Below are 13,917 nucleotides of genomic sequence, written 5' to 3' on the forward strand. Positions count from 1 at the left end.
TGGGATTTGAATAAAAGGAGGAAAAAGTCAGCATCTACCTGTGAAGTCTTTCAATTTCATTGACATACTTCACAAGCTCTTCATTCATCTAGTACTGTACATCATAAAATTAAAAACAGAACTAAGAAGTTCTAAAGAAGTATGTTTCTTGGCAAAACTAACTCTATAGGTTTCTGAAGAGGATGAGTCTTCTGAAAAGAACTTCATTTTTCCTGTGTATGTGTGACACAAAAATAGAAGCTGTGACTCCAAAATGATTTATTTGTCTGGAATTTACTTCCTGGACTATATGTAAAGTAACTTAAAGGGATTCTCCACAGTTTGAATATTGACATTTGCAGAACACCTATCCTATGGCAATGGTGGTTTCATTCAGAGTCTAGTAGAGAACCTCATGCACAAATGAGGAAAAGTAGGGTGTATGGTATGTGTCTAACATGTTTTTCAATAATATGTCTCTGTTTTTATTCTTGGTAACAATTGTTGGAAAATAGATTATAGGTACTAAGACTGTCAAACAGCACCAGAAGGTCCTTTCCTCTCAAAAATCTTTCCCCTGTGTAATCTACATGTTGGAGCTGTCCTTGAGTTAATAAATTACTCATGGGATATAAATATTCTCTGATACTAAATAGCCTTCATTCCTAATGACATTTGCTTTGTATGGTCATTAGTTCTTTTTGCTAGTTGATCTTGCAGAGAAGGGAATTTTCAGAGGAAATACCGAAAGTGAGGGTGACTCAGGAGTCCGTAGCTGTTCTGACCTATCGTGAAATAAAATATAGGCCCTTTAGTGATAATCCTGACTTATCCTCTCTGGACTTTCTTCGGGGCTTTTGAATCTCAGAAAGTAAGCTCCATGTTGTCTTCTCCACCAATCTGTTTCAGTCCAGCCTTTCTAGTTCATATCAGTTAATCCATCTAATCAGTATGCCATCTCCCCAGCCAATCAGTATGCCATGGTGACAGGGAAGAGGTAAAAGTAATATAACAGTTGTTAGCCCTTGTGGGGTGATAGATTGGACTCATCTGAAATTATCTTCCCTTGAATTCTCTATAATCCCTCTTCAGTTTTTGTATGGATCCTAGCATCATTGATGATAAACTTATACTTTGGGGAAGTTAAAGGTTTCCAGTGTACTGAGGCCAAGTAGAATGTCTCAAATCATAAATGATGTTATTATTTTTACAGAAAGTATCTTTCAGAGAATCAATGCTGCCTTGCCTTATTTAACCCCTCCACACAAAATTTATTACTTCTTTAAGTAAGTCATTTTTGTGATTCATCTTCTACTCATACTTAGTTTGGTTTAAAATATATTTATCTAACAAGTATGTTATGTGCCAAGAACCTTACCATAATCAATAGTAAAATCCAAAGGCTCTGAGAACTTATTAGAAAAGGTGAAAACAGGCATGAAAAATGCTGGTTTTGGTTCCCTGCTTCACAAATCAAACCATTAACATGGTTTTAACTAACTTTCGAAAACAATGGAAATCAGCTTTGTTTGTGCTCTTTCTTTTAGATTTTCTGCATTTATTTGAAAAAAACATGATTCCAGAGAGGACTGTAGAGTTCCAACATATCATCCCCATATCTGCAGTTACTGGAGAAGGAATCGAAGAATTAAAGAATTGTATAAGAAAGTCACTGGATGAACAGGCCAACCAGGAAAATGATGCACTTCATAAGAAACAGTTGCTTAATTTGTGGATTTCTGATACAATATCTTCTACTGAGCCACCATCAAAGCATGCTGTTACTACTTCCAAAATGGATATAATTTAAATATATTAAAAATGGTATTGATGGAACAGTATTTAATGCTTAAAAACAAGGAAATCCTTTCGTCTGTGACAACCTCGAGGACATGTTAAGTAAAATAAGCCAGGCTTAGAAAGACAAATGCTGCATAATCTCACTGTGGAATCTTAAGTTGAACTCATAGAAGGAGAGAATAGAATGGTGGTTATCAAGGGCTGGTGGGGCAGTGGAGGATTGAGGAGATATTGGTCAAAATTTACAAAATTTCAGTTAGACAAGGCAACTGAGTTCAAGAGATCTGTTGTACAGCTTGGTGACTGTAATTAACAACAATGTATTTTGAAAGTCACTGAGTAAATTTTAAGTGGTTTTTCCAAAAAAGCACATAAGGTAATGCACGTTAATTAGCTATATTGAGCCATTCCTCAATGTATAGATATTTCAAAACATGTTACACATGATAAATCCAGTTTTTCTACGTCATTTTTTAAAATTATATTTAATTTTTTTATTTTGAAAGTTTTTTCACAGATCTTTTTTTTAGTATTATTACCTTCTGATATATGTGTCATTATTGAAGAACCATACCTTTTAAAGTTATTATTTTTTAATTAAGTATGTCAACAGTAAAAAATAACCAGTGACCAGGCATGGTGGCTCATGCCTGTAATCCCAGCACTTTTCGGAGGCCGAGGAGGGCAGATCACTTGAGGTCAGGAGTTCAAGACCAGCCTGGCCAACATGGCGAAACCCCGTCTCTACTAAAAATATAAAAAATTAGCCAGGCATAGTGGCGCATGCCTGTTGTAGCCCCAGCTACTCAAGAGGCTGAGGCAGGAGAATTGCTTGAACGCTGGAGGTGGAGGATACAATGAACCCGAGGTCGCGCCACTGCACTCCAGCCTGGGTGACAGAGCTAGACTCCATCTCAAAAAAAAAAAAAGAGCTAAAAAATTACATTTTACAAGTTTATGGCCAGCCCACCTGTAATAACATTCTGTGATATTCCTTTACTTAGGATGTCCCTATTGAGATCATTTTTTAAATTTATGTGGAAGGATTCTCTAGATTATTATTAGAATAAGCAATTCAGTTTTGTTTGTTTTTGAGCCTGTCTTGTACCTGGTTGCACTAAATATATAATAGTTATCTTTTGTGGAGACCTTAAAACCCTAAATTTGAATACATGTTCAATGATAATAAAGATATGACAGAAACTAGAAGATAGATGTTTATGATTTGAGCTTTTGGAAAATTTTCGTTTCTTGAATGTAATAGTATTTTTTCCTGAATTGGAGGAGACTGATCTATATTGTTTCATTTTTCTTTTGTCCTAGTCTATTTCACTTTCTTTTGTCATAATCTATTTAATTTCCCACTTTCTTATTTTAGTAAAGAGAGAATAAATAGCAAGTGCAGGCCAGGCATGGTGGTGCAGGCCGGACATAGCGGTACATGCCTGTAATCCTAGCACTTTGGGAGGCCAAGGTGGGAGGATTGCTTGAGCCCAGGAGTTCATGCCTGAGCAACATAGCAAGACCCTGGCTCTCTATAAAACAGAAAATGCAAACTTTACTATTATCAACAATCAATATATTTTAAGAGATTGCAATTTCTAAGTTTCTACCTGAGTGTTTCACAAATACGAACTGGACATTTTCCCTTTAAATGAGTTTTATTATAAAATGTACATATTGATTGTAAAAACAAAAAATTCAAATAGTACAAAAGCATATAAGTAACTAATAAAAGCTCCCTTTCTGCATTAGGCCCCTCAGTTCTTCCCAGGGAAAATGATTAATAGTTTACGTTCTTGCAGAAATTTTTTATGTATAAATTTTTACCCAAATGAATTCATTATATAAATTTTTTCCAACTTAATGTTTTTTTACATAATAGTAGCAAGTTAAAAAATTGTACTTCAGGCCAGGCGCGGTGGGTCACGCCTGTTAATCTCAGCACTTTGGGAGGCTGAGGCAGGAAGACCACTTGAGGTCAGGAGTTCAAGACCAGCCTGGCCAACATGGTGAAAACCCATCTCTACTAAAATACAAAAATCAGCTGGGCATGGTGGCGCATGTCTGTAATCCCAGCTACTCGGGAGGCTGAGGCAGGAGAATCGCTTGAACCCGGGAGGCGGAGGTTGCAGTGAGCTGAGATTGCGCCATTGCACTCCAGCCTGGAGGACAAGAGGGAGACTTCCTCTCAAAAAACAAACAAAAAAAATTGTACTTCAAAAAATTATTCTTCAATGCTATTTTTAAATTACTAGAAATTATTTTGGAATTTAATGTTGCATACAGCCTGAGATATGGCTGTTCACCCTTTGGTAAAGTATTAAAGAAAAATAATGCATTGTTCTCAGCTTAAATTTTTTTCTGATTTGACAACATGAGTGATGTTTTCCCAGTATTATTTCAATTATATTTGTTTTATTTTCTGTTCCTCACTCCTACCTCTCATTCCAGTCCCCAAACTGGCTTTTCTTGTATTTCTTTTTTCTTCATTGCTGATGTATTTATTGAGCAATGTCCTGTATCAGGCACTGTCCAAGGTGCTGTATGTGCCATGTTGAAGAGAACAGACAGGACCTACTGTCCTTGTATATATTGCCTTTGATAACAGAAACTGCAGGGGATTGGAATAGCCTCTTTACAAGAAAAGAATAAGAGTGAGGAAAAGCGTTTGGAATTTATAGTGATCACAGTGACCAGGTTTTGTATTGGGTATGTTTTACATTTGTAACTTCAGTGCTATTTTTTTTTAAGCTCCATTGTTTTCTAAATGTAAACAAGTATCAATGTAAGGACAGTTTCATCAGGTGAATGTCAGAAGTACTGACACCATAATCTCATTTTGCACTGTGGCGAAGGGTAGTAGATGTGTGTTCAGGATTATTTGCTCTGTCAGTAGTGCCCAGGGTGCCACTCCATGACTAACCGAAACATTTTATTATGTGACTCACTAAGATGTTCAGTTCATTAGTATTTTCTGGTTACTGAAAGTGTACTCTATGTACCTTTTTTTGACCTTTGATTTTTATTCTGATGGAGAAGATCAGATTCCTTTTTTATCTTATAAAAAATAATTTTGAAACAAAGACTTATTTTGAAGTAAGTCTTTTAACATTATCTCAGATGCATTTTATTTTGTCCTTAAGTAAGACTTTTCATTTTTACCTTTCAAAATGCAATTTTCAAAATATATGCTTTTTTGAAACACTTATTATGTTACTGAATAACCAGAGTATTAAATTCAATGTACAGCAAATTTTTACAAAGTCCCAGTAGTTCTTGCAGAGCTTTCTATAATATCAGATTTATTTACCATCATGAAATATAAGTTTATACAGTATTAAGTATATTGTACTATGAAGTTGGACCTGCACACTGAAAAATTCCAAAATACCTATTATGTTGTGCTTTTTGTGATATATATTCATATTATTATTTGTCATAACAAGGTGAACTTTTTTAAAATGGTAAACATGTATTAGTTACATAATCAGGAAAAAAGTCATCTTTTATAATGAGAAAAATTAGGTCAAGGATATTTCAGGTTTTATCCAATTAGATTTCTTGTAAAGTTATGTGTTTTCTTTTATCTCAGTGCTTATTTGCTTTGCAAGGATGAAGGTTAGAGATTCCTTTCAGTAGTTAATGAAAGCTACAGACTTGTCTTGCCGAAAAATGTACATAAACACATAAACTATTTTCCAAGCAGTTTCACAGTGTTTGCAAAGTTCAGATTGAAAACCCAGTTTTACAAATCCCATCTACAAATTTGCATTGTCGTTAAGATATATTAAAAATAATTTTTCAAAGCAACAGCACAGATGCACTTTAAAACGGTAGCTTAAAAATAAAAATAATATAACTTGTGTAAACCTACACAAAAGATAAAAGATCTCTTATTGCAAAAATAGGGCAACATTTTGTTTTAAAGACCAAATAGTGAATTGAATTTAATGCATATCTTTAAATCCTTAATAGTATCTCAAATCTGGTTTAAATCTGTCTCTCCTTAATGGAATAGAAAGTGAAACAAATCCAGACATCTTGTTTGAGTACATGGTCTGTGCTAGTAATCATATCTAAAGTGGTAATGTTACCATATGCTGGGTACTGGGCTGAGTAAATCACATATTTTAACTTATTTAAACACTGCACTGTATTGCCTGCTAGCGATGTCATTTTTTTAAAGTTGGGTGGTGAATACATGAGTTGTTTTTTAAACTCTTTGGGGAGCCTAAAAAATTTGAATTTTTTTTTTCCCCCCAGACGGAGTCTCGCTCTGTTGCCAGGCTGGAGCGCAGTGACATTATCTTGGCTCACTGCAGCCTCTGATTCCCTGGTTCAAGCAATTCTCCTGCCTCAGCCTCCTGAGTAGCTGGAATTACAGGCATGCACCACCACGTCCAGCTAATTTTTGTATTTTTAGTAGAGATGGGGTTTCACCATGTTGGCCAGGATGGGAAAATTTTTTAAAAGATTTATTTAAAAAGTCTATTCCTTATCAAAGTTTATAACTCAAGAATTAATGAGATAAACAGTGGACAAAAAGTGTTGGCAGATAACATGCATAATTTTAATTAATAAAGTTAAGCAGTGAAAAATAAACATCTTTTTTTCTTAAAGAGATATTTCATATCTGTTTTATTTGTTTAGTTTTATTTATTCTTTTTAGAGACAGGGTCTCTCTGTGGAGTGCAGTGGCATGATTATAGCTCTCTGCAGCCTCAATCTTCAGGGCTTAAGTTATCCTCCTGCCTCATCCTCCCAAGTAGCTAGGACTACAAGTGTGTGCCACCATACCTGGCTAATTTTTAAAAACTATTTTGTAGAGACAGGGTCTTACTATGTTGCCCAGAGTGGTCTTGAACTCCCAACCTCATGGAATCCTCCCACTTCAGTCTCTGAAAGTGCTAGGATTATAGGCATGAGCCATTTATGCCCAGCCAGTTTTCTTTTTTCTAATTGGAGCTTGGCAAGCAGAGGGAAATGTATTAGGGAAATAGCTTTAGTTTTGAGTGAGTGTCAGTAGCCAGCTGAAGAAAAAGCAAAATGAAATAGGTAGTAGAAATGAGAAAGGGAGAGAGGGAAGAAGAAAAAATATGGATGTTGGAAAGTTGTTGCATGTCTCTCTGGATAGCTCAGAAGTATCAGTTGTGGTTATTGCCTCAGTTGGCTTTTGTAAGCATGAAAAAGCCAGGGACAATTTCAACTACCATTTCTGACCATCATCAACCACAAATTTTAGGCAATTTGTTAGAATTTTTTTTTAATGTTCTTAATAGTTGTTGGATACCTGGCAGATTTCAGAGAAAGTAATCACCTTTGTATATATTATTAATGTGTTTATAATAGAAATTAAATTCTTTGGGATGTACAGATAAGATAAGCTATGTGAAGCATAGCTGTTATCCAAGTCGTGTGCCTTTGAAATACTTGGAATTTGAAGAACAGGACATGCAGCTTATGTTATAATTAATTTGCGAGCAATATATGGCATGATAGTATTTTCTTATCTAAATTCTGAGTGCATTGAAAGTTGAAAGCAAAGGACAAAAGCTTCCTTTGTTGATGGCCCATATTCCAGTATATTTTTCTGAAACTGCCAATATTTTCTGATGGGTACTTTCATTTTTCTAGTTGGTTACCAAATACTGTTATTGGTATTATTTCTATATAAAAGGCTTTAAGAAGACTATAGTATAATTTTCTTAAGAAAAAAGACATGATTATAAGCTAAAATATGCCTTCAGTTTTGTGTGCTACAAATTGAGGGAGATTGAGAATATTTTAAATCAAGGGCAGACATTGAGTAAAAGCTTATGACTTTGGATGGATTTGAAACATGATTAAATGACAGAGTAAATAAAAGCCCCTAGTCAAGTGAATTCTAATGGGGGAAATAAGAGGACTATATAAAAATTGAACCTCTGTTTTGAAAACGAATCTTTCCAGGAAGTGGTACCACTCTGGGGTCAAGAGAAATTGTAAGAACAATAAAATGAGCACACATGACCTTCCTTTCCTATAAAAATATGAAGCAGAAAACTCCCCCATGATTTCCTCATGTTGCTTAGAATAGTGTGTATTTCAGAACTTTTCCATTTAATATTTTTGGACCACAGTTGACTATAACTGAAACTGAGGATGGGAGGAAGGGATGCTTAAAACCTTGGATAGTACCAGACCCTATATATATTATGTTTTTTTCTGTATATACACAGCTATGATAAAGTTCATAAATTAGGCACAGTAAGAGATTAAAAATATTAAATTGGACCAATTAATATATTGTAATAAAAGCTATGTTAATATGGTCTCCCTCTCGAAATATCTTTACTGATTATATGAGATGATAAAATGCCTACATGATAAGATCACGTGAGGTGAATGACGTAGGCATTGTAACGTACCTGGTGTTAGGCTACTGCTGACCTTCTGTCAATACCTCAGGAGAATATTTTGCTTTGATGATCCTGGATCATCGAGCCATGTTGTTAGGAGCAGATGATATCTATCCATGGTGAATGGGAGGGTAGCATATACAACGTGGATACGCCAGATAAAGAGTTGATTCACCTCCTGGCAGGATGGAATGAGATTTCCTCATGTTATTTAGAATAGTGTGTATTTCTGAACTTTTCCATTTAATATTTTTGGATCACAGTTGACTGTAAATAACAAACTGAGGATGGGGGAACGGAGGACTACAGTAAATCCAAGTTTATAATACCTCATCAAAAACTCAACATAAAAGTTTCTATTTAAAACTGCGAAAAAAATTAGTGGTGATGGTAGGAGCGGGTAGTAGGCATGAAAAGAGAAAAAAACACCTTAATGCAGTTACAGGCAAAAGCCTTTACTTATCCTATTAATTGGCCAATTCTTTTGTAAATCCTCTTCACTCTCTTCTTCCTTCCCCCTCTTCACTAAGTAGCTTTATTCAAGAATCTTAGAAGCAAATGTGCTATCAAATTTGATGGTGCACTACAAATTTCTAACAGTTTGTAAAGTGACATCTCACTGTTTAATTTACTCAGAACTTTCCTTCCTTTATTACTTTGCTAGGGCTGCTGTAACAAAGTACAACACACTAGGTGGCTTAAACAACAGAAATTTATTATCTCACATTTTCTTGAGCCTGGAAATCCAAGATCAAGGTGTTGGCAGGGCTGATTGCATCTGAGGGCCATGAGAGAGAATCCGGTTCATGCCTCTAGCCTAGCTTCTGGTGATTTGGGATCAGTTTTTGGCATATCTTGTCTTGTAGAAGCATCATCCCAATCTCTGCCTTCATCTGTACATGGTGTTCTCTTTGTGTGTGTGGTTGTCACCAAATTTACCCTTTTTATAAGGACACCAGTCAGATTAGGGCCCACCCTAATGACATTTTAACTTGATTACGTCTATAAAGACATTATCTCCAAATAAGGTTGGATTCTGAGGTAATGTTGATTAGGACTTCAACATACAGTTTTTGAGGGATACATAAAACTTAACACTTCCCTATTTGATGTGGTTTGAATGCTCCCTCCAAATCTCATGTTGAAATGTGATTCCCAGTGTCGGAGGTGGGCTCTGGTGGGAGGTGATTGGATCATGGGGGCAAATCCTTCATGAATGGCTTAGCACTATCCCCTTGGTGATGAATGAGTTCTTGCTCAGTTTACATGAGATCCGGTTGTTTAAAAGAATCCGGAACGTCCCCTTCTCTCTCTTGTTCCCCCTCTCACCATGTGACACGATGGCTCCCTGTCAGCTTCCAGCATGATTGTAAGCTTCCTGAGACCTCACCAGAAGCAGATGCCAGCACTGTGCTTCGTATAAAGCCTGCAGAAGCCCAGCCTCAGATTTTTTTAATAGTAATTCAACAACAGACTCACTATTTTTTGCCTTTTCACTTCTCAACTAATAGTGATAATATACTTTGCAATTACATTTTCCAATTTTGCAATTAATAGATAGTTATTTTTTTATTTTGCAGGTTTTTTCTAAAAAAGTATATGGTGAGTAATTTTTATTAATCTCTATTTATTGAATTTCAGTCATGGACTTGGAAATACTCTGGTGAGATATGACTAACAAAAAGGGAACAGTATCTGCAAGTTAGTTTACATTTTGGAGTTTATGAATTGTAAAAAGCTTAGAGAAGACACAAATATTCAGAGAAGGGTGAATGTATATAAGATTTGGGTTAAAAGAATAGTGTAAGGCCATTCCAAGTTCAGGAATACCTGACATGAGCATTTAGAGTAAGTCTCAGAGACAGAAATCTAAATTAAGGAGATTGGCCTGAGTTTATAGAGTTCTGAGCAATGACAGCAACCTTTTAAGAAGGTCCACCACTTAATACTTCTTGATGTGGGGCACATTAATTACTCTGTATCTCAGTTTCTCTGCTGGTAATGTGGAGTTATTGGAATTAAATAATCTGTGAAAAAGAGCCCACTGCTTAGTATGTAATAAGGTTTTCTGTTTTAAATTTAAAATAATAGGCTGGGCGCCATGGCTCACACCTGTAACCACAGCACTTTGGGAGGCCAAGGCGGGCAGATCACTCGAGGTCAGGAGTTTGAGACCAGCCTGGCCAACATGGTAAAATCTTATCTCTACTAAAAATACAAGAATTAGCCAGGCATGGTGGCACACACCTGTAATCCCAGCTACTCAGTAGACTGAGGCAGGAGAATCGCTTGAACCCAGAGGCAGAGGTTGCTGTGAGCCAAGATTGCGCCACTAAACTCCCGCCTGGGTGACAGAGCAAGACTCTGTCTCAAAAAAACAAAACAAAACAAAAATGTTAAATAATAATAAATTATTGGGTTTTCTAGTATTTTAAATTCACCATTACTTATGGAAATTTTTGCACCTATCTTGATCTAAGGAGGTGAGGCCTTGAATAAAGTTACGATAATTATTTGTAGTGAATAAAGGGCAAGTGGGTATTTCAAAGGAAGAATCAAAAGAATGTTTCCTCAGTAACTGACCCTAATGAGTTGGAGATACGTGAGCTCTCTAACCAAGAATTGAAAGTAGTAGTTTTGAAGAAACTCAGGGATCTCCGAGATAACACAGAAAAACAATTCAGAAACTTATCCAATGTAACAAAGATTTAAATGTTAAACAAATCTTGGAACTGAGAAATACATTGGCTAAACTGAAAAATTCAGCAGAGTGGATCAAGCAGAAGAATCAGTGAACTCTGGCTATTTGAAAATACACAGAGGAGAAAAAAGAAAACAGTGAAAAGCCATGAAGATCACCTTTTGGGAGTAAAATATGAGGGGAAAAAATCACCTAGAAGATATAGAAAATTACCTCCAAAGACCAAATCTAAGAATTATTGGTGTTCAAGAGGGAGTTGAGCAAGAGCAGGGATAGAAAACTTATTCAAAGAAATAATAACAAAACTAGAGAAAGAGATAAATACCCAGGTACCGGAAGGTTAGGGAACACCAAACAGATTCAATACAAAAAAGATTACCACAAGGCATTAATAATCAAACTCTCCAAGGTCAAGGACAAAGAGAATCCTAAAAGCAGCAAAATAAAACAAGCAAATAACATAAAGGAGTTCCAGTTCATCTGGCAACAGACTTCTCAACAAAACATATAGGCCAGGAGGGAGTGCAATGACATTTTCAAAGTGCTGAAAGAGAAAAAGCCTGCCATCCAAGTATACTGGAACCAGAAGTAATCCTTCAAATATGAAGGAGATATATGTCCTTTCCCACACTACCACCAAATCCATCTTACAAGAAATGCTGCCGGGCGCGGTGGCTCACGCCTGTAATCCCAGCACTTTGGGAGGCCGAGGCGGGTGGATCACGAGGTCAGGAGATCGAGACCATCCTGGATAACACGGTGAAACCCTGTCTCTACTAAAAATACAAAAAATTAGCCGGGCATGGTGGCGGGCACCTGCAGTCCCAGCTACTCGGGAGGCTGAGGTAGGAGAATGGCGTGTACCCGGGAGGCGGAGCTTGCAGTGAGCCAAGATCGTGCCACTGCACTCCAGCCTGGGCTGCAGAGTGAGACTCCGTCTCAAAGAAAAAAAAAAGAAATGCTGAAGGAAGTTCTGCAAAAAACACTAACCATGCAGAAAAAAAATCCAACACATTTGAAGATATAAAATCCGCTGGTAAAATTAAGTACACAGATAAATCCAGAATATGTTAGTATTGTAATTATGGTGTGCAATTTATTTATAACTCTAGTATAAAGCCCAAAAGTCAACTCTATCAAAAACAATAATAGCTACAGCAACCTATTAAGAGGTAGGTAATATAAAAATAGGTAAATTGAGATAACTAAAAGTCAAAATATGTGGGACATGGAGTTAAAGTGTACAAGTTTTTTTTTCACTTTTTTTGCAATCTAAGTTGTCATCTCCTTAAAATAACTTTTTTTGTAAGCCTCATGGTAATCTCACACAACAATCTATGATAGATTTATTAAAAATGAAAAACAACTAATTAAAACATACAATGAGAGAAAATCATTTAACCATAAAGGAAGACAGGAAGAAAGAAAGAGAGGACTTACAAAACAACAAGAAAACAAGCAAAAAAAATGGCAGTACTTATCAAATAATAACTCTGAATGTAAATAGATTCAATTTTCCAATGAAAAGGCATAGAGGGGCTGAATGGATATGAAACAAAGTATATGCTGCCACTTCACCTATGAGGATACACATGGTGAAAGTGATGGGGTGGAAAAAGATATTCTATGTAGCTGGAAACCAAAAAAGAACAGGAGTAGCTATACTTAAATCAGATAAAATTGACTACAAATAAAAGACTGAAAAGAGACAAAGAAGGTCACTATATAATGATAAAGAGATCAATTCAGCAAGAGGATATAACATTACAAATATCTGCACCCAACACCGGAGGTCCCAAATATATAAAGCAAACATTAATAGATCTAAAGGGAGAAATGGACAACAATACAATAATAGTAGGGGACTGTAACTCCCCACTCTCAGTAATGAACAGATCATCCAGACAGAAAATCATCGAAGCAACATTGGAGTGAAACTGCAAATTAGGCCAAAAAAATGTATCTGATGAAGCCATATTGGCTGCCCTGGAGCCTCCAGAACTGAAAAAGAGCTGCAAGTGTGTGCTGCTATGAACATCTTTCCAGAGCCTTTCCTGCACAGCTGGTATTGGCATCATACCAAAAGCAGTGTTTATCAAACTAGAGATTAAAAATCAAAATTCATTTTTGCGATAATGACAAATGCCCTGGACTTACACACATGCACTCGTGTGAGACAAGGCCCATAGGTATCCCCACCTTCCCTCTCCCAGTACTAGTTAATTTTGAGTAATTGTGTATTGTCAGAAAAGTGATCAGTATTAGTTTTTGTTTTGTTGTTCCAAAAAAATTTTTATTTTTTAATTTAATTTTTTGTTTAAAAGCAAGGCATGCTGTGTTGACTCTGTAACAGACTAATTTGAATTGTTAAAACTGCTCCCTGGTTCTATTCTGGAGAGTAATCTGGGACATTTTAGTGAGTTTTTCCCCCTCTTTTTTGGGAGGGGGAGTATGGGTGGGGTTTGATTTTTAGTCTTGTTTATTTTAATTAACCAATGGACAGCCCTTAAGGGGAGGAGGACAGATTGATTCCACATTCCACTTTTTAGATCTCATTTAGAAAACATGTTCTCAATCTGGTGCTCTTAGGAAGAAGTATAGTAAATGCTTCATTTAATAATGTGCTACTTTTTGAAAGTTGCCTTTTCTCTTTACCCTTGAATAGATCCAGTATCTGATGATACTCATGAAAGTGCGTGGAACCTGTCTTGTCCCTCCTCTTTTCTAGTATGCACTATATATGTGACTGTGACTTTCAAAGACATTTATTTGCCATTTCCTGATTTGGGGGAAGATTAATTCCTAACTTCTTTCACTAATGAAGAAAAGTATTGCACATTTGAAATACACTAACTGGATTGAATATGTAATTTTTTTTTTTTGATATGGAGTCTCGCTCTGTTGCCAGGCTGGAGTGCAGTGGCACAATCTTGGCTCACTGCAACCTCCACCTCCCGGGTTCAAGCAATTTTCCTGCCTCAGCCTCCCCAGTAGCTGGGACTACAGGTGCATGCCACCATGCCTGGCTAATTTTTG

General features: G+C 36.2%; 1 protein-coding gene across 1 annotated transcript in view; it reads left to right on the plus strand.

Moving 5' to 3' along the window:
- Positions 1–8,095, plus strand: part of GTPBP10 (GTP binding protein 10) — a 44,443-nt gene extending 36,348 nt beyond the window's left edge. The window contains exon 10 of the mRNA XM_003809753.4: positions 1,527–8,095. Coding sequence (XP_003809801.1) covers positions 1,527–1,789 — 263 coding nt within the window. The 3' untranslated portion in view covers positions 1,790–8,095. The remainder of the gene's footprint in view (positions 1–1,526) is intronic.
- Positions 8,096–13,917: the final 5,822 nt, after the last annotated feature.

The sequence above is a fragment of the Pan paniscus genome, chromosome 6 (genome assembly GCF_029289425.2).
Source record: "Pan paniscus chromosome 6, NHGRI_mPanPan1-v2.0_pri, whole genome shotgun sequence".
NCBI lineage: Eukaryota > Metazoa > Chordata > Mammalia > Primates > Hominidae > Pan > Pan paniscus.